General features: G+C 48.0%; 1 protein-coding gene across 3 annotated transcripts in view; it reads right to left on the bottom strand.

Annotated features, from left to right (window-relative positions):
* Window positions 1-22,100, bottom strand: part of MAPK10 (mitogen-activated protein kinase 10) — a 561,938-nt gene that overhangs the window by 326,725 nt on the left and 213,113 nt on the right. For all 3 annotated transcript variants that reach the window (XM_078677508.1, XM_078677509.1, XM_078677510.1), the window contains exon 4: window positions 14,633-14,691. In XM_078677508.1, coding sequence (XP_078533634.1) covers window positions 14,633-14,691 — 59 coding nt within the window. The remainder of the gene's footprint in view (window positions 1-14,632; window positions 14,692-22,100) is intronic.

The following is a 22,100-nucleotide window of genomic DNA, read 5'->3' as shown; positions in this document are numbered from 1 at the left end:
ATGCCTTGTCTAGCATATCAAACTCATAATTAGGACTGTTCTTGTTCGGTGGTTTTGGAAACAAGTATAAGTCAGTGAATGGTGTTTAGGAGTGTTTTTTCACGTACTAATCTGAAACTGCATTACATCCAACCGACTTCCAGCCCCCCCCTTTTTTCAGGCGTGGGACGAATGTTAAGTTATTACTAGCAGACATAATTCCAGGAGCCACAATTCTGGTCGTGGGGGAGGCCCACATCGCTCAGGGGTCCAAGCCTTTCATTCATTTCATCTCGCGGTGGTTAAATTTGGTCTGTCCTGATAATTGATCCTGCTGTGATCACACGGTATTCATAAATTTTCTATTTCAGGCATCTTACGTCACTGTTGTTGAGCAGATCCTCATCTGGAGAAGCGTCAGGTCGTCAGGCCAGACAGCACCCTGGTGTGGGGCGTCGTTACAGAGGGAGATCGCCAGCAAGTGCGCAGGACTGATCGGTAAGAGGGGTACGGGGGGCCGGCACTCATCGCTCCTGGTGGCCGCCGGGTGGGTCTACATTAGGTTTACTCACCCCTTACATAAGCGGACAAGCCGCTAGTGTTGCGGTCGCCGTTGCATGGTGCTGAAAGCCCCCTGGTGACCCTCCATCTGAAAGGTACACACAGTTGACCTGTTGGGAACTAAGTAGGCAGCGGGTGTTTTTTGTTTGTGAGGTTAAGCATCATGCCAGGTCCAAGGGGTGGAAAAAGGGGGTCCAACATGGAGGCTATGATGCGGGCTATGATGCGGGAGATGAGCGACATTAAACAACAGCTAGGACAAATTAAGGAGCGGGAAGCCCGGTTGGAGGATAGAGATGGCGAGGCACCAGGCCCGTCCGGGAGACCAGTCCGCAAGAGGGTGGCACCAGTGCCAAGAGGTGAATTTGTCACCCCACAAGGGAAACCTAGGTCCAAAAGACCCAAGGAGGCGGTACCTACCCCAGTCCCAGGGGATGCGTTACCCGCCGCACCGCCCGCGGTGGTCCCACCCCCGCAGGTGCCTACACCCATTGCCCCTGTGGTGCCGGTGCCGACAGGTCAACCAGTAGACGCTGGGGCTGCTTCCGCACCGGTGCCCACAATCCCGGGTACAGGCGGGCCACACCCGATACCCGCTCTGCCAGCGGTGCCAGGACCAATGGGCATAACCCCAGTTGTACCTGTTGTCCCGGGGGGTAACGTAGATTCAATGCCACCCGAATTCTTATCTCACTTGACAGCCATGATGCCATGGCTCCAAAAAGGAGGAGCCTTCCCGAATTCAGCAGACTATGCGGCAGAGGCGGCAAGGTTCATGGAAAAAATCAGAGCGGCACCGATCGCCGACAGTGTTGCATTGCCAATTTCTTCTCCCCTTGCAGGTTCAAGTGTTCCCCAGCTGGACGGAGTACAAGGGCAGCCGCCCCCGGTGCCCGCACTTGGTAAGGAAGTGGCATTGCCGCTCTTGGGGGACGGCGTAGTACCTTCCAGGAGCGAAAATCTAGCTCAACATGTGTCTTTAGCTGTCAAAGAAATGATTTGGGCTGATAAATACGTGTACATTTATTCTTTATTGTTGGATAATAGGGAAATGGAGCAAGCAAAAGCACTGAAAGAGTGGATGCTCCCGAGTGAATGGAGGGCGCAGTGTACTAGATTCAGGGTTGAGGAAAATCTCAATAATTGGATGCAAGCATGGGCCGTTTTCACTGCAGTTAAGGCTGAGCGTCCTCCAGATCTGCAGGCTGCATTGGCCTGCTATTCGAGCAGGATTGTGGGGTGGAGTCAACAGTATTCTGGGGAAGCATGGAAGGGTTATGATGTGAATTTTAGGAAGGCGTTGGAATTCAATAGAGCATTACCATGGGACACGGTAGACTCCATGGCCTGGCACAAACAGTTCTCTGACACTGCACCTCCCCCTCAGTTCGGTGCGGGCAGGGTGTTCACTAGACCACAGCAGCCCTTTCGGCCCCCCCAAACGAGTGAAGTGCCTGGGAAATTTAGGGCAGGTGGGCCAGAAAAGAAAGGGATGTGCTGGGATTTTAATAAGCGTACCTGCACAAGGGCCGCGTGTAAGTTTAGGCATGCATGTGCCTCCTGTGGGCACCCCTCTCACCCAGAATCTACCTGTAGGTCCAAGCAAGGTAACACGGGACAGAGGGGTAGGGGAAGGCCACTATAAGTCAGACACGGCACGCCCCCCCACTCCAGTGGATGTGGTGGCAATGATTCCATTCTTGAACAGATACCCTGACCACAAAGCGGCCACCCTACTTCAGGAAGGTTTTTCCAAAGGTTTTAGGATCCCGGCCGGGGGATACACAGGCAGTGCGCACTGTAGGAATCAATTATCAGTCACACACAATCCAGCTGTTGTGGCCGCCAAAATTGACAAGGAGCTTTCCTTAGGTAGGATATCTGGCCCTTTTTCTACAGTGCCAGTACACAATTTTGTGTGTTCCCCACTGGGAGTTGTCCCCAAGAAAGAGACGGGGCAATTCAGATTGATTCATAACCTATCAGCGCCAAAGGGGGCCTCCCTGAATGATGCCATTGACGAAGGTATCTGTAGTGTTAAGTACGCCTCTTTTGATCAGGCTGTGACCTTATTACAGGCCACTGGGCCCGGGGCGCTGATGGCGAAATCAGACATAGAGTCCGCCTTCCGCCTCCTCCCAGTCCACCCGGCAGACCAACATCTTTTAGGTTTCACCTTTAGGGATAGGTTTTACATGGACAAATGCATGCCTATGGGTTGTTCTATTTCTTGCGCCTACTTTGAGATGTTTAGTTCATTTCTTGAATGGGCCATGAGACAGGTGACAGGCCATCAAAGGGTCATGCATTACTTAGATGATTTCCTCTTTCTCGGTACAGCGGGTTCTCAGGAGTGCGCACTAGCATTGCAGGAATTTTGCGTGCTCATGCGGGCTTTTGGGGTCCCGCTTGCGCCTGGGAAGACAGTGGGCCCGACCACCTGCTTGGAATTTCTGGGCATTGAGATTGACTCATTTGAGAAATGTTTTAGACTACCTAAGGACAAGGTGCGCAAATTCAAAACGTCGCTACAGTTATGCCTCCGGAAGGAGAAGGTCACTTTGCAGCAGTTACAGGAGGTGGTAGGGCAACTGAATTTCGCACTAAGAATCATCCCAATGGCTCGCCCCTTCTCTCGCTCCATCGCGCACGCGATGCAGGGGCTGAGGGAAAAGCACCACCGCACGCGCCTATCGGCTGAAATTCGCCAGGATATGCTTATTTGGATGGCATTCCTGGAGGATTTTAACGGTAGGGTGGTCTGGCCCGGCCCGCTCACTACATCAGCGGAGTTAGGACTATGGACCGATGCGGCCGGTAGTGTGGGCTTTGGTGCCATCCTAGGGAATAGGTGGGTCGCTCAACAATGGCCAGAGGAATGGAACACATGGGGTTTGCTCGGCAACATTGGCTTCTTGGAACTTTTTCCAATATGGGTGGCACTGATGGTTTGGCCCGAACACCTATGTAACCAATCAGTGGTGTTTTGGTCAGATAACATGACAGTGGTGGAATGTATCAATCAGCAGGGGGCGCGGTGTCCTTTCATACTTCGTCTGATCAAAGAAATTGTTCTGCGTTGCCTTAAACTGAATGCCACTTTTAGAGCCAAACATGTCCCTGGTGTTTTAAACAATGCTGCTGACGCCCTTTCTCGCTTCAAAATGCAGGTTTTCAGGGAGCATCTCCCCACAGCAGACCCCTCGCCAGCACACTTCCCAGCAGCACTTTGGCAGATTGGTGCCCCAGATTACAAGACCTCGTGGTCGCTAGCCTAGCCCCCAGGACCAAGACGGCTTACGAAGGGGCGTTTCTGTCTTATTGTTCCTTTTTGGGGCCTAAGTGGGAAGTGCTTTGGGCGAAGGAGGATGGGTTTGCAGCATATTTAGAATGGATGCACAAAGAGGGGCGCTCGGTAGCAGCGGCAACCAGACATAGGGCAGCAGTGTCATTCTTTGCTCAAGCTAGGGGCTTTCGGGATCCCACCAATACCTTTATGATACGCAAGGCTTTAAGGGGATGGCGCCGTATTCAAGGACACCAGAAGGATAAAAGGAAGCCCATGGGGTTGGCCCGGCTAACAGCCTTACTGGGCAAGCTGGAGATGGTGTGTAACTCAGAGTGGGAAGTGCTTCTTTTTAGGGCGGCATTCTCCCTGGCATTTTATGGGGCACTGAGAATTAGTGAACTTGTGGCAGGATCTAAGGCTGACATACTAGGCGGCTTGCAGAAGGCTGGGGTGACGATAAGGGGTGACACCATGTGGGTGATTATCCAGAAATCAAAGACCGATCAAGAAGCTAGGGGTCACACCATAGTTCTGCAACGGGCCCCCGCCAACCCGTGCTGCCCGGTGAGGCACGTGGAATCACTCTTGGGATTATTGGTCGGTTCAGTAGGCAGGGCGTTGCTCTGTCACGCCGACGGGAGCCCCTTGACCAGGTATCAATTCAGGAGAGTGTTCGAAATTGGGGTTACAAAAGCGGGTCTTGATCCTAGAGATTTTGGATCTCATTCTTTCAGGATTGGGGCAGCAACTGAGGCGGTGGCGGGGGGCCTCCCAGTGGAAAGAGTGAAGACAATTGGGAGGTGGTCGTCAGACTGCTATAAACGTTATGTTCGGATTGACATGCTATGATTACCTGTCACTCACGCTTGGTCTCTTTTCCGCTCTCTTACAGTTTCTCAGACCTGTTACGCAGGGGAGGAATTTGTCGTCGGGCACCGCCAATATTCATCGGCACGGAGCGGCGACCAGGAAACAACAAAGAACAATGTCTGGATTGTTGGACATTCATATGTTAAGCGAGCGGAATGTGTTTTCCTGTCAGGTGACAAGAAGGAAAGGGCGGCACAACTAGGGTTGAATATCACGTTCTTTGGTAGAGGAGGGTTGTGTCTTCACGAGTTTAGGGGATTCTTCCAAGGGCTGTTAGCACGCCAGCGGGCTCCACCGTCAGTGGTGATACTTCACCTTGGGGAGAACGATTTGGCAACACTGGGCAGGCGCACCTTGATTGAGGAGATTATCTCAACAGCGGGTTGGATAGCTAGGACCTGCCCCGGGTGCACACTAGTATGGTCACAACTAATACCTCGACTTCAGTGGCGGGGGGGCGATTCAGTCAGGGCGTTGAATCACTCGGTAAAGAGGATCAACACACGGCTGGATAGGTTGTTCCGAACCCCCGTGTTACAGTCAATACCTCATGGGTGCATCTGGGGTCAAAAGTATTATTTGAAAGACGGGGTTCATCTGACAGAAGAGGGTAATGTCCTATGGGCTGACAATATCTGGGCTTGGCTGGAGGGCTGGGGTAGGAGGATGTGTCCTTAGATAGGGGCTAGAGGGGGAGGCCAGATCGTCGGTTAACAATACTGGCCTGTGGCGGTAAGGTCATTATCGGTGAGCACATATTTGAGGTCTGAGGGGGCGGGCATCATCCTATGGAGGTTCCCGCCCAGGGGGAGGAGCCTGCGGGCCACTCCCAGTACTCCAGGGGCAAGGTAATATGCAAAGGAGCGCGGGTAGGAGTAGTTCACGCTTTCCTTAGGCTGGTAGCCACCCCGCGCGCGTGGACTCATGACGCCACCGGCGCAGAGTAAGGGCCCTCCTTTAGTGGGTAAATGGAGTTTGGGGCGTAGACCGGGCAATTCCCGGGGTAACACTGCGCATGCGCACTTCTAAGGGGAAGGCGCAGCTTGTAGGACCTGACACCGGTAGTGACCCTGCCATATGGCCAGAAATGTACAAAAATCAAGATAGGATGTTTAGTTAAGCTAGGAACAATTTGTATTAGAGTTTTGTTAAGGTCAGGCTCTCAAACTTGTTGATAACGATTGTATAACTGAATGTCCTGCTGATTTTTGTATTTCATTGTTGATTATGCAATTAAAACCCTTTTTTAATTTCATACTTTAATAAATACGGCCGGGCGACTAGCGCCCGCCTTCCAAAGAGTAAACACGTCTCGTGTCCACGTTCCTTGGTGTTGGGTGCCGGATTGGGGGGGGGGCGGCAGCTAGTCGCTGACCATGTGAAAAGGGGGGGCCCTCGGCCCCCCCGCACGCATGGCGGCGCGGCGACCGCCTCACCCCCTCTCCCCTCGGGTCCTTCGACGGTGGGGGCGTGCCCTGGGGGCGCGGCCCACCGCCGATTGGCCGGCGCCCCTCCTGACCCGGAATCAATGGACTGGTTCCGGGTCGGGGGGGGCGGGCGTGAGGAGGGGCCACCCGGCCCCTCGGGAATAAGAGGTAGGGAGCGCCCAGGAGACTCCCTTGTCCCTGGACGCTCCCTCACGGAACGTTGTGCCCCGCGTTCGGGGCTTCTTTGTTTCCCACCCACCATCCCTTGGTACAAAGTTTAAGCAGCGTTATGTCCGGTCTAATGGTAAGTTTCATAGGTATAGACCGCGGGAGAGAGTAGGTTGTTGTGGTATTTTGTGATCTGTTGTCAGGACTTTTTTCCCTCTATAGAAAAATGAAATGTGAAGTGAACTAGATTTGAAGTTATGTGTCTTTAGGCCTTTTTTCCCTTTGTAGATATACGTAGTTATTGTGATTATGGGCAACATGCGTGAACCGAGTTGTAATTTATGCCATGTGTCGTTAGGCCTTTTTTCCCCTTTAGCTATGCGTGGATACTGTTATTTATTAGCCAGTGTAGTTGTCCTTTAGACTTTTTTCCATAGGTCGTCGTATTTATTAGGTATGGGGCATGCGGTAAGGTCATTATCGGTGAGCACATATTTGAGGTCTGAGGGGGCGGGCATCATCCTATGGAGGTTCCCGCCCAGGGGGAGGAGCCTGCGGGCCACTCCCAGTACTCCAGGGGCAAGGTAATATGCAAAGGAGCGCGGGTAGGAGTAGTTCACGCTTTCCTTAGGCTGGTAGCCACCCCGCGCGCGTGGACTCATGACGCCACCGGCGCAGAGTAAGGGCCCTCCTTTAGTGGGTAAATGGAGTTTGGGGCGTAGACCGGGCAATTCCCGGGGTAACACTGCGCATGCGCACTTCTAAGGGGAAGGCGCAGCTTGTAGGACCTGACACCGGTAGTGACCCTGCCATATGGCCAGAAATGTACAAAAATCAAGATAGGATGTTTAGTTAAGCTAGGAACAATTTGTATTAGAGTTTTGTTAAGGTCAGGCTCTCAAACTTGTTGATAACGATTGTATAACTGAATGTCCTGCTGATTTTTGTATTTCATTGTTGATTATGCAATTAAAACCCTTTTTTAATTTCATACTTTAATAAATACGGCCGGGCGACTAGCGCCCGCCTTCCAAAGAGTAAACACGTCTCGTGTCCACGTTCCTTGGTGTTGGGTGCCGGATTGGGGGGGGGGCGGCAGCTAGTCGCTGACCATGTGCCATTATCAGTCTTTGTTCCCCACCAAATATGTTGGTGTTATTTTTCCTGCTAATCCCTTAACATATCTCCTTTCAATGCATTACCTCTACTTCTTTCAGGTCTTCCCAAAACTCATTATCACACTTTATGCTACTATTGACAGTCTCTTCATCGTTCTGACACTCTCATCTCCTAGATCCTCGCCATTTACACCCACTTTAAAATGTCTGTCACCCAAGTCTCTCATTTGCCCTTTGTTTCAAGTCTGTGAGCTCCGTCTAAGGACTCTTCTTCGGGCCCCTTTCGGTTTGCATAATTTGTCAATTTTGTTTGCCTTTGTTTTTGCTCTTAACTTCTTCGCATTTGAGCTTCAGATGCGCTCTCTTTCAGTTAAAAAAAGCCCCAAGCCTCCTGCAGTATATTGAAAAGTGTAATGTAATTCTTGATTGCTTGATTATCAAAAATCATTGCAACTTAAAAACAATAAAATCATGAATAAAAACAAATCCCTTATTCACAAACTGATATACAACTGTACTCTCATAAAAGGAAGGTTGTTTCTATGGTTACATGCCGCACTAGAACATTGATACCATGATAGCACTTCTTTTATCACAGTTGTTAAAAATTCATAAATCAAATAACATATTATAGTCGGGTTTCTAGGGATGTACAATAAGAACTATGGACATTGTATGACATCGTGCAAATAGCAATAAAGTGTCAATGTGCAAACATTTTATCCATTATGAATCCTTGTGCACATAAGCGATAAAAGAGCAAATGCTTCCATATAGTCTTATGGTGCTGATTACAAAAATTGCCTAAGACAAGATTATTAAATCAAACTGCAAAGACATTCAAAGTGCCAATAACCTAGAAACAACAGCCATATATTTTCTAAAATATCCGTTAACCTTAATTGCACACTGCAGATACCAGTAATTTTTCCGCAATTGATCACAAATGTGTCATCTGAAATAACAGTGAAATTGAAAAAGAAGTGCTCCTTTCTTTGCTTTCTAAGATTTGCAGTTCAGTATTTGGAATGCAAAAGACACAACTTCAAGTACCAGGATATAAAGGGTGAGTATAAAAATGAAAAACCTACAAACACATGGATGACACCACCACTCAAACCATCATTTTAGCCAGCATCACTTGCATGCTATCTATTTCAAGCTATACTTCAAATGGGTTGAAAGGGTATAAGCTACATAATGGAAACTGGTATTGGTTATAAGCTAGGGGATGTTGATGACATCACACGAGACATGGTGTATTATTTTATGTATCTATTTTGGAACAGGGTGGTTGCTAGGATGTTAGACATCACCCAGGTATCATTTACGTATTGCAGAAAAACACACTTGGCGTACAAAATGTCATTTTCAGGCAACAAAGCTAGTTCATAGGCTATGGACTCAGACAGCAGAACCACATGTCAGGTTATAATTATCTGAAAGCTCAAATGAGCATTTAACTTACTAGGAAAAACATCTAACAGCTCTAGCTATTGCTAGCTACTTTGCACAAGCAACCTTTTTCAGCATTGGGCACCCTTACCAAACAAGGAAATACATAAGAAACTTAGTAGAGTCTTCCTACCTCACCCACTACAAACTCACAACTCTTCCATAGTGGCATACTCCTCTACTGAAAGCCCACCTCTAGAATGCGGAATTACACTCTGTTCTGTGAAGGAAATTAATACCCCATACAGTTGTATTTCACAATACTGAGGTAAATAATGTTGACCGGTAACATTGATTTCCACAATATAATCTATCAACACATCCTCAAGTTAAGCATATAAAGGGAAGTATAGATAAAGTGTGCAGAATCTAAACAACAGTTAAGTCAAGTAACCAATCAATATAACCAAATCAAGCCAGTTTAGTCAAATGACAAAGATTAAAGAAGTAGAATAAAACGCAGAGAACAAAAATTGAACAAGGGGATCAGAAGACCTACATTTTTCAACGACATTTTCAAAAATGCCCACACTGACAACGCAGGAATAAAGGTCAAACCTAGAATATTTGAATTACCAAAATTGGCCACTGGATGGCAATCTTGTATCAAAAATAAAACTGTTATGTGCAAACTGTGTTTTGCTCCCTGCCCCCCATAAGAAGTGTTGGCTGGGGCTGGGTCAGGTACCATACCAAATGCTACATTAAAATGCCCCCAGACTTCTATGGTTGCAAAATATCTTCTTTTCACTTCCCAAGTCCCCAAACTAAAGGGAACAGCTTCCTGATAGCAGGGAAAAAATAGCAACTAGAGCCAGGCTCATGCACTTTCTTCATCTAGAGCTCCAGCACAGGTCACATTTATTTGCTGGTCTGCTTGTATTTCTGTAAAGATGTCCTTGTTCTTTATGCTCTTTAGTAACATCATTCGTCTGTTACTTTTTCTGTAAAGATACCCTTCTCATCCTTTATGTTCATGAGATCACAGGAGACCTGTTCTGACCTTTGAGAAGCACTTAAATGTTTACTTACAAAGGGGAAGCAGGTTTTGCCTTAGTCTCATGCACAGTCTGACAAAGGATGCTGTTCCTTCCTCTTACTTTCTGCTACAAGCATAGAACCTTTCTTAAAGTGGACTATGGCTAATGATAATTTATTAGTAATAAGAGTATCCTAAGATGCTTCCTGCACTTAGGTTCAACTCTCTTTTGCAGCACTTACAATAACTCAATTGTAATCCAAGAAAACTTTATTTTGAGAATCTTCTAAAATGACAGAACTCCAGGGGCCTCATTTATGAGAAATGACGCATCTCTGCGTGAAAGCAGCGATGCGTCACTTCTCAGTGCGCACTCCTTGCGTCATGATCGATTCGTCATATTTATAATATGACGCATCATGGCGCAAGGAGTTACAGATACGTCAGTATTTCTGACGTATCTGTAAGCGCAAAAGTGACGCATTGTAGGAGTGTGTCACAAAAGTGATGCAACTCCAGCAATGCTTCCTTTCACATGGGGAAAGCCCCATGTGAAAGGGCTTGCGTCAGTCTTACGCCTGCTGTGAGGCAGGCGCAAGATTTTGACGCAACAGCATCCTAAAAGTGACGCAGTGAAATCTCATAGATTTCACTGCGTCACTATTACGAGGCTTTTTGCGGTTGAACGCCCCCTCTGCATACATTATACCTGACGCAGGTATAATGTAGCGCAGGGGTTTGCAAAGTGACGCATCTGCTTAGATGCGTCACTTTGTAAATAGTGCGCATCAGGAGGCATGTTTTACGCCGCCGATGCGTCACAAAAAGTGACGCATCGGAAGCGCAAAACTCACGCACGGCCTCATAAATGAGGCCCCAGGAGCTTTGTGTAGAGTTCTCACAGCCCTTCCAGAGGCAGCACTTTTAAAATAGGAATCCTCTTCTCATTTCCAGAAAGCAACCCACTAAGACTGGCTCTGATCCCAGGTTATGTCCTGCAGTGTTGGAGCTGGCCTGGCTAATGGGAAGGCTAGATTTAAAGGCACACTCACACCAGTCCTCTACTGTAACCATCAGGGTCACTCTGTGGTGTTCTGTCTTCTGTTTTTCCAGTTGATATTCCTAGATAACAATTGATGGATGTTAGCCTTGCTCTGCCAGCAGGCCATCGACTCCAAAAGAACCGCTGTTGCTTCCTGCTAGTCACTTAACCCTTTCAGCAGAGCTGGACAACATTATTACTGTCACTGTTGGGAAGGGAGGCTGAGGACCTCTTTCATAAGGCTTGAGGTAGAGATACCCAATTTTTGTACAAATCAGCTTTAGGCCATAGCTACCAAAACCTATGCTGACCAATTAATTAAATTTCTAGTCTTTCCCCAATTCAGCATAAACAAAGTGGCTTTTATTCTTAAAAGAGGACATGATCAAAGAGTGACTTAGCCTTGTGCAGCATAGAGCACCTTTAAACTCGTTTACTATAGAGACAAGCTAATGGACCCAGACCTTATAGGCACTAAGGAACTACTAATGGGCTAATGAGGTAATACTTAAAGTAAGCTAAATGGTTTGCTTTGCCATGGATTGACAACATCAGTTGAGGCCTGTATCTGCAATTCCCAAGTTTTGCTTTAAAAAGCACACATGGGTGGTGGAAGGCCACACTGCAGTCCATGTGTGCCACCTGACTCTTATGCCACTTATGCATTTCTATGTCATTGTATTCTGGCCCTACCAAAGACTCATGGAAGACAACTGAAATTAAACATCTGCTAGCAATTGCAAGAGTCGTAGCAAGCTCCCAGTGCCCAGAGTCAAATATACCAAAACATCCTGTCAGAAAAAGGGGGGCAGCGCAAAAAGGTACACCTTCTTGCAGAGGACCTACGTGTGTCTGAAAGAAGCGCATGGATATGCCTCAACAGATCAGAAAGTAACGCGAGATGACAGCTTGATACACCTTCTTTGCAATAGAAATAGTTGGGTCTAGCCAAGCGCCCTGTTTTCAACTTTACCTTTATCTACAACGGAAATGATAGCATCACATCTAATCCAAATGAAGCCTTTTGGAAACCTATTTGTTGATTACAGGTTCAAGAACTATCAATGTCCTTGTAAAATACAACTCTAACTAAATGTTTCATCTGCTAATCACCTCAATGGGCTCAAGGCCTGCTTAGTTATCATACAGAGCTGAATGACAAGCATTCAATTCTGAACAAAAATCCTTTTCATAGTAAACTGAAATGGGCAGACTTAGAACCATAGATGAGTGCTTGGCATGTGAGATTACAGATTCATATCTCATCATCGCTTGAATACCGGAATACTCAGATTCATTCATGGTGTCAACCTCTCCTTCTAGAAGCAAACTTATAAAAGAATGTAAACTGCATGGTGCTGGGACCCACTGCTTAAAAAAAAAAAAAAAAACTTTTTAAAGCATATTTCAGAAGAAACCTCCAAGCCTGAGTTTTCTTCCACCGTGACCGTGCTAACCTCTTTCTTGCCAGCCTCCCTCTCTCCTCTGAATTGAGTCCTAAATGCTGCTTCCCTGCTCATCAAAGGGCTGAAAATAGGACCACAACAAATCTACTTAAAAAAACATGCCTGTCTGAAAAATGTATCATGTCTAGCAACCAGTTAACAGAAAGAGCTAAGACAACCCCAAAAATGAAACCAAGAAGTGCAAAAAGAGACAATAAAAGACCTAAACCTTGTCTCTATAAGCACCATTGACTTAGGATAACATCGCTCTACACACCTGCATTGCACCACTGCTCCTATTAATCAGAAATGCCATTTAATGAAGGAGGACATTATAAAAGAACAAAAATTACACGTTGACTCCCCCAGGCATTTGGCCGACAACAAGAATCCCCCATTAACCCCCACTACAGCACACTATCTTGTACCACCTTCCCATTTCAGTTTCTGCACTTCCTTATAGTTTACGGGCAGCGTTACCTTCTCCACCACTGATAAGTTTACATTTAAAAATTGCAAATATGATTATCTCCCCACAACACATAGCATTGAGCCGTGCTTAGGGTGGATTGAAAATCCCACATATCGATATTGGCTAACAGCTCTCAGGCTTGGAATGCTGCATTTCAAATTTGCCTTTCCCACAGCAGGGGTCTGGAAAAGGGATCTACCGCCTTGCGGATATGATGGCACCATGATACAGAGTTCTAGCCTCTTTATTTTATTTTGCACTTTATATTCGGAGCTGAGCAGGGCCGGACTGGGAACCAAAACCGGTCCTGGCAAACTGTTCGGAGGGAGGGGGGTGCAGCCGAGCTGTTTGCGAGGGTCGGTTTCGACTAATTTTGTTACAGGGGGAGATATTGCCGACCCCCAGTAACAAAAACGGCCCCCAGGGGCACAAAACCGGCACTCACTCTGGCGGCCCACTGGGGAAACGCCCGGTGCCCACTACGGTCAGTCCGGCCCTGGAGCTGAGACGCTCTTTCCTTGTTTCAATTTTACGCAACCTAAACCTGAGACTCTATGAGGAAGGGCTAACATTTCTGCAATCCATGGGTTTGCAGAATTTGTGTTATTCAGTATTACATTTTATATAAATTGGGTTTTACATCCGGAAAATATCTAAATCCTAATGTGATAGTCTTCATTAGATGAATTTTAGATTGTCTGTATTTTAATGACCTGTGCCTGTTATTTTTAAGAATATTCGTATTGTATTTTTTTATGTCTGTATTATGCTTTTATGGCCTTTTGACCGAAAAAAAAGTTGATCCTCTCTCTGTAGCTTCCTGTCAAAGGTCAAAAATCAAGGGGGGAATGAATCACTAGTACCTGTAATACCAGGGTGAGTTGTGGTAACTAACATAAAAACTTTCATTCGTGTACAGGGGCGTAATAGCAGTGTATCTTGATTCTCCGCTTCTAGAGACTTGAAAGCATCATCTTTGTTTTTTTTATGATAAAATGCTTTCCTCCACCTGGAGGTTGATCCACTGGTTCGTACAGTAGTGACCAGAAATAAGGTACAAAAAGTGTAGTGATAAAAGGCAAAAGTGAGCTAAAATTGCTTCTCTCTCCCTCTCAAACAAACTTTATTCAGAAAGAGTGGTGGTAAGATTAAAAATATGGTGGTGCTTCAATAGAAATGTTACTGTTCTATAGCACTGTGCAGTTCATGTGAAGGTCAAAAGGTTGACATGTTTCAGACCCGTATTGTTGCCCAGGAGGAGTCGGAGGGCTTTCTTTAGGACCTATGTGAAAGTACTGGGTTGCTACTATTGTAAGCACCCTAAATGGGTGAGTTTTTTGACTCACCCTTCTTCGTCACAGGTCAGTGGTACCTGTAACTTATACGCGCTGAGGCCTCCCTGAGGGACCGTGATGTCCTGAAACTCCAGGCCCTAGCGTCTTCGCCCGCTCCTTGACTCTACCGCTGTGATTGATTATCTCTCAGCATGACTTTAAGCACCAGAATTCACCTTCTCCCTAACCTTTGACAGAACAGCAGTACAATGTTCATGAAATTGTTCTCCAAATTTTGCTCAACTCTATATTTCATATCTTGATTTTGTCAAAGAAGTGATCAGTGCAATACATTTGTTTTCCAAATTCTGCATTATGAAACACATTTTTAGTACACTGGCAGCCAATGAATTTTAACTCAGTCATAGGAGATTGGCCCTCCCCAACTTGGTAGACAAAGTGTCACTGGCACCCCATTTTGCAGAAGTAAATAATCAGCTACTTTCTTACAGTATGAAACAAATATGATGCTCAATTATTGAACGTTACTTACACATCTTGAAACTCCTCGAGAGATTTCTGTGGTGTGAAGACATTTAGTAAACTGATGATCTATATGATCAAAATGGAGAAAAAGAGAGAGAGGAAATTAAAAACAAAAAAGGTCTGAAGGAAGATACATATCAGCAATCACATCCGCATTGCAAGGTGACATATGGATTCTCATAATATCTCATAAATACCATAGTAGGTTGTACAGTGAAGTTACACTTTAATATTTTTTTTCTGACTTGTACGATGGTGCACCAAGAATACCTGCTAAGTGGCATTGAAGAAAAATAAGCTGAATTTTTGTTACTATTTTTACTCACTTATAAAATTATTGCGCTTAGTATGTCCTGCTATAGAGTCGTGCCCTTACTAAGATCAGAAAAACTGTAGTTCTGTAAGATGGAATGTTGAACAGTCACAACATCCTTCAATCTTAACTGTCACTCCGATGCCTTAATCTGAGCATGTTTGTGCTGGTGACACACACTAGACAGTGAAAACACGCTCAATTAAAACTTCGCAATTCTTTTTCCAAACATGAAAGAAAAACATTGCTTCCTATCATCAAATATTAATATCAGGCAATGTTTTTTCAAATCTTTCATGTATTTACCATTAAAAAAAGTAGCCACTGGGGGCGTCGTCTCGCTGCGAATGACATGAGACGCACGCTGTGAGAGCTCCGGCCGCTCGCTGCACTTTTAAGCTATCAAAGCGGAATTTGGGGCTCTACCAATGCCATTTTTTGGGACGCATGTGTGGTGGACTGTGAGGGGCACCCCCAGGGAAGCGGACTGCAACTGGGGCGCGACCGAAGCAGTGGTGCGGCCGTCTTGCCTCGGCCCCCAGACCTGGATCGCGGCAACCGTCATTTTGGAGTTCCCGAGACTGGCCCTTCCTCGCGGCTGGGGGACGCAGTCCTGAAACCCCCCCCCGGGTCCTGCTGATGCCGCACACACCAGGCAAAGGCACGGCTGCTTGATAGTGGCAATCGCTGCATCGACGGAGCTGACGATTGGAAGTGGATCGTCTTCTGACGCGCCTTTGATCTGCCATCTTTGACCCAGGCCCAGGCCTAACGGAGCCTGAGCTCGTCCGGGGCGGGTGACCGGAGGAGCTGCTCTTTGGCCCCAGCGCTCTTCAATGGTGGGTGGTGCTGCCATACAACTGGCTGTGCAGGAGGCTGCTAAACGGAGGGACCCCAGCTGGGGGGAGCATAAACATTACCCTACTACACCGCACCCAGGTCTTGGCGCGAACCCCCTCCAGAGTTCACCGCTCCCCTTGAAGAGGTGACTCCTGCTGCGCCTGCATGCCCTGATTGTATGTCTGATCACCTCCCTGAGCTGCCTCTGAGTGGGACTTGCCTGGAGCTGCTTTCCGCAGCCCTACAGGGCCGCACTTCACCGGATTGCATAGTGGAGGACTGTGTGGATACGGGCCTGTTTGGAGGAGGCCTCTTTACGGATGAATCACCTAGGCCCTCTTAGACCTGCTGGCTGAGGGTGCGGAGGCAGACGCCTGGCATTGCTGCGGATTTCCCGGGACTCGGCCCTCCTGTGGTAGCCTCGAAGTACCTGTGTTATCTTTGCACTGAAGCGGGCACAGCAGCGCTTTGAGTCATTTCGGAAGGGCGGGCTGGGCCTTGCATTCCCCACGGCGACTATACTGGAAGCTGCGGCCTGGCCCTGTGTCCTGGACCCGACAACTCTGCGCTAGGCCCCGGTCCCAGGGTCCGCGCCTGCTACACAAACAGGGACTGCCTGGAACTCTGCGGCCCAACCATCACGACTCACCCAGGAGCACCACGCCTACTTTCCCCCATGCCTTACTGATTGTGGGATCTTCGTCACTTGAGTTGGGAAGAGTGCTGTTGGCCTTCACACGCATTCTCTCTCTTGCAACCCCTCGACCACCCCGATCTGCGCCGTCTGGCATCGGCAGGGGGTGGCCCCAGTCTGCGACTGCCACGCACCAGCTTATTGGAGGGTATGGCTGCGCCCAAGAAGTGCAAGCTGCCTTGACCATTGACCTAGACCGCATCCCACTCCCTGGCCCAGGTGTAAGGCGGAGAGCAGTAAGCACCAGTCCCTAGAGAGCAAGCCCCATCCGAGGTTGGTTGACTGGGCAGCTGAAGTGCGGCATGCCCACTTGGTAGTTGGGCGGCCCTGCAAGCTTTCTCATGGACCCTCGCTGACCTTAGGGGACTGGTGCCTAGCAGGACGGCCACGAATCCACAATGACGCGTACCAATAGAGGCAAGGACGTTCCGGTGCCAACCTCCAAAGACACCTCTGTGGCAAGGCGGGCCCGTCTGCCCCCGCTGAGGTGGCCCCGCAGGCTGGAGGGGACTCGTCGCCAGTTATGCAAGCATTCATGGCCTCCTTCATGTCTGAGTTGAAAACTGAAATCGGGTCTCTACGCACCGAGGTACACTCCTGTGTCCGGGAGCTCAGGAAGGAAGTTATGGACCTAGTCGAACGAGTGGACAGACTGGAGAAGATGGCTGATGCCCGCATGGAGGATCAGGAGCAACTCTGGCAGCGCCTGTCTGCCCTGGAAGACCAACACATAGAATTGCAACTGAAACAGGAGGACATGGAAAATCGAAGTTGCTGGAACAATTTCCTCATCCGGGGGGTTCCTCTCAGGATGCAGGACTCCTACCTCCGAACGCTCCATGGGAACATGTGCCACAGGGCGACCCCTACTTGATTTTGGGGGGAGATTTTAACCTGGTGTGGGATCCTACCCTTTCTGGAAACAGATAACAGACATTGGCTTGATAGATTCATGGAGATACCACTCTCCTGAGGTGCGGGATTACTCATATTACTCGCACGTCCACCGCTCGTAATCGCGTTTTGATTATCTTTTTATCTCCCACGCTCTTGTAAGGGACACCTTAGCGACATCCATGTCCGCCATTTCGCTATCTGACCATGCCCATGTTGAGCTTCTCCTGCAGGACCTGGCCACTTGCCCCACCTGCCCCCCGCAGTGGCACCTGCCGCCGCATATCTTGCAGGATCCAGCCAATGTGGAAAGCGTACGGACTGCCATTGACTCTTACTTTGCGAGCAATGATCTACCCGAGACCCCGTTCCCTGTGGTGTGGGATGCTTTCAAGGCTACAATCCGCGGCTACATCACATCTATATTGATTGCACGGGTGCAGGAAGCCTGCCGCCTGGAAGATAGCCTCTCCAAGGACATTAATAAACTAGAGAACTAGGATCAGGAACATTCTTCACTTGCATGTCGAAGGCGACTCGCAAACCTCCGGGGTCAACTTCGCTCCCTGCGCACCAATAAAGCTGAGCGGTCCCTGCTCGTCCTAAAACAACGATACTTTGAGGGGGGACAAAGTGGGTAGTTTGCCGGCGAAGCGCTTGTTAGCTCATGCAGCAAAGGCCCACATAGCGAACATTCAATTGGCGGATGGAGAGAGGGTCACCACGGAACGGGCTAAATGCGAGGCCTTTAGGATCCATTACGCTGCCCTCTATACGGCGGATGAGCCCTCCCAAGCCCATATTGATGATGTTCTGAACCAGTGCCCCTGGACCCCAATACACACACACTACTCCAAACAACTGGACGGCCCTGTCATTGCAGAGGAGCTGACGTCAGCGTTGAAAGACCTCCCTCTCGGGAAGATGCAAGGCCCAGACGGCTTACCACTGGCCTTTTAACATATGTTCATAGCACAACTTTAGACATATCTCCTGCCATTATACAATTTTTTTCCGGACACGGAAGGGCCGACGCCCTCCATGGGTATGGAAGAAATAGCTCTCATGCCCAAAACAGGAAAAGATCCCACGTTATGTGCATCATATCACCCATAGCTTTGCTGAACACTGACCTCAACATCTACACCAAAATACTTGCTAAACGCCTAGATCCCCACATGCCTGGCCTTGTGGAGCCAGACCAAGTTGGCTTCATTCGCAATAGACAAGGGGCAGACAATGTGCATAAAATTGCACACCTGGTGGGGAAAGCACACCATTGGAACATACCAGCCTGCCTTCTGTCGCTTGATGCGGAGAAGGCATTTGACTGGGTGGACTGGGGTTTCCTTCACGCGGTGTTGCACAAGATCAGACTGGGCTGCAACATGATTTCAATGATCATGGCCCCTTATCTATCTCCGCAAACTAGGGTTAGTGTCAATGGGCAGCTTACAGAGCCCTTTTCCATACATAGAGGTAGGCGGCAGGGTTGCCCCCTGTCCCCTCTGCTATTTGCCCTCGTGATAGAGCCTTTAGCAGAGATGATCAGGCAGAATGCGAACATACATGGCCTCACTCTTGGAGGTCGAAAGAACAAAGTAGCACTCTTTGCAGATGACCTTATCCTCACACTATCGCGTCCACATATATCTCTCCCGGCACTTCACACTCTGCTACATTCTTTGGAGCAGGCCTCAGGCCTTAAAATTAAACATGATAAGTCTTGGGCTTTAAACCTCACGATTACCGGAAGAGGAGATACCAGTCTTGAAGTCGCTCGCCCCTTAAAAATGGGCCATGGATCATATCCGATACTTAGGGCTTCAACTGACCCCCTCCCTGGACACATGGACCCAAGTAAATTGGCGGGAATGCAAGAGGACGGTCTTGGAGGACTTAAGGGGGTGGAAACCCCTAACTATCTCCTGGCTGGGTAGGCTTAACGCCGTAAAAATGCAGATACTCCCTAAATTCTTGTACTTATTCCAGTGTCTCCCCACTCCTATCCCGCAACACCAGGTGATATAGGGCCTCCAACGAGATATCATTAGCTTCATAAAGGGTGGACGTAGACCATGGTTCTCCCACAAGATCCTCCAGCTGCCGCGAGACAGAGGAGGGCTAGCGTGCCCCAATATTCTGGAATACTATTGGGCCTCGCACCTCCACTTTGTCTCGGAATGGACAGCCACTGACAGCGAAAAGATGTGGTTTCATATGGACAGGATGGTAGCTGGGCGTACCATCTGGAATCTTACGTGGCTCCATCGTACTGCGCGCTCCCGCAGTGCCTATATTGCAGTGCCTACTAAAACGGTCCTAGATATATGGGACAAGGTAGCCGTGCGTAAGGGACTGACGACCTTCCCCTCCCCTCACACCCCCATTGCAGGTAACCCACTGTTCCCTCCGGCCCTCTACTCGCAAACATTCGCCAAATGGTTACAGGGGGATTGCAGAGTGATCAGAGACCTGTACGAAGGGGGAACGCTTAAGAAGTTTGCCCACTGCAGAGCATAATTTCGTCTTCCACTGGGAGCGGGACTACAATATGCACAGTTGCGGCATTGGGTGTCTTCACCAGAGATACAACAGGCTGCTGTCTAGCCATTCACCGCCTTTGAGCGGCTGGTCCATTCTTTTGACGACTCAAAAGGCCTTATCTCTTGGACATACCAGATCCTACAGCACCCTCTGGTACTAACTACACACCCATATCAACGCCAATGGCAGCGGAAGTCAACCACGGAAATCACACCTACACAGTGGAAATGCCTATGGCGGGACATCCCTAGGGTCTACCGTAGCATATCACAGAGGAAAAATGCATACAAAATTATGACAAAATGGTATTACACGCCCACTCGACTGCACAAAATGTTCCCTGCCACGTCCCACTTGTGCTGGAGGTGTTTAAATGCATCTGGAGACTTCATTCACATTTGGTGGAATTGTCCGCTCCTGACCCTGCTCTGGAAGGAAGGCTTTGTCATATTAAGGAGGCACTGGGCTTCCCCCTGCCTGAGTCTGCAGCCATGATCCTTTTGGGCCTTAAACCAGATAACCTAAATGCGCTGACCCGCAGCGATTGGATTATAGCACTTCACATGCTGGGGGCGGCTAAACAACTTATAGCACTATATTGGAAAAAAGCAGACACTCCCCCAATTGCCGCTTTTGTTCGTGCGTTTATGGTATGTAATAACCATGGAACTTTTTACAGCGCAACTGCAATCACGCGATACCCGCTTAACCGCCGTTTGGCGACCCTTAGTTAAATACCTCTGTAAAATAGAACATGCGCGCTGCCTACCCTCCAAGCTTAGAGCGCTGCGACTCTTTGAGGATGCTATACTCCCGCCAGATCCCAACAGGCTCCTCATATAATTAGAACGATCTTGCGCTCCACCCCTTGAACAAGCATCATGGTTTACACTCTCAACACCAGACACCACCACACACCACTTCCCGTCCGTGTATCCAACCACCCACATTGCTATATACTTTTTCTTGCCACTATTTCCTCTTTTTTCGATCCTTTTCTGTCCGTCTATCGCTATCCACTTTATATGGGCCCCTTGCCCGTGTTCACAGTGTTATTGATTTTAAACAGGTCCCAAGACTTCCCACAGCATGCTAATATTGCTATACATACTATGTCATGCGGCCGGCCCAACAAGGGTTGTAGGCGACATGCTGTGTTCCAACTAGTTAACTAATGCCTTTTTATATTCTGGGAGACACTTGAATGAAACGCGGCCGGCCCTAAATGGGTTGTGGGCTTAACGCTGTGTACTTCTGGACCTATGTTCCACTCTTCTTCTGGAAAATAAAGCAGGTTCAAACAAAAAAAAAGAAGACACTAACGCCATACATACATCGAAATCTATAAACATAGGCTGTTAAACTGATAGGGGCAGCAAGCATCACAGCTAACAGCAGCTCCCACTATAACATAACTGATTAAGGAAAAATAAATATTTGCATCAATACTATGCAATTATATACACCTGCTCACTTTCTGTTAATATTGCCACCAATCAATACAATCAAAGACAGAAATACATCCTTAAGTCAAAGCCTTTTGAAGAAGGGTCTCATCCTGTAACTGATTTTTTAGTTGAACCTTGTAGACATTTCCCCTGAAGTGGCCAAGAATCGGTTGCCCAGAGTAGGGCCCTGATTTGGAGTTGGCAGATGGGTACTCCATCACAAACGCAATGGATGTCCAGTCTGCTGTTCCAGTCTGCGGTATTAAAAGTCCATTATAGCCTATGGGATTTGTAATCGGGCAGACTTAATATTCATCATGTTTGCGATGGAGTACCCCATCAGCCAAAATCTAAATCAGGCCTAGGTTGTGACTTCCTACCATGAAAGGAACTGCTTTCATCCCGTTATGGAACCACACACCAAATTTCCATCAAGAAACATTGGATGGTCAATTGTATGACTTTGCCCTAAGCATAACTAAGCATGACAGTTTCACTAGGATTTCCTTTACGGCTGCTGTGAAGTTTTGGGTGCTGGTGCCCAGAATGTCATGCCCTGCAAAATCTGATTTGACTTCTGTTTTTCATACGGGTTTTGGAAAATTATTTACGTTTAAGTGACTGAGGAAACTGTGGTAAAAAAACACAACTTACCCTAAACATAATCCTTTCAGGAAAGGTTGCAAAATAGGACATGTATGTATGTGCATTTTTGGGATTTATAAAGCGTAAACCTAAC

The sequence above is a fragment of the Lissotriton helveticus genome, chromosome 2_1, assembly GCF_964261635.1.
Source record: "Lissotriton helveticus chromosome 2_1, aLisHel1.1, whole genome shotgun sequence".
Taxonomy (NCBI): domain Eukaryota; kingdom Metazoa; phylum Chordata; class Amphibia; order Caudata; family Salamandridae; genus Lissotriton; species Lissotriton helveticus.
The sequence above is the reverse complement of the archived record's forward strand: the minus strand, read 5'-3'. Positions and strand labels throughout refer to the sequence as shown.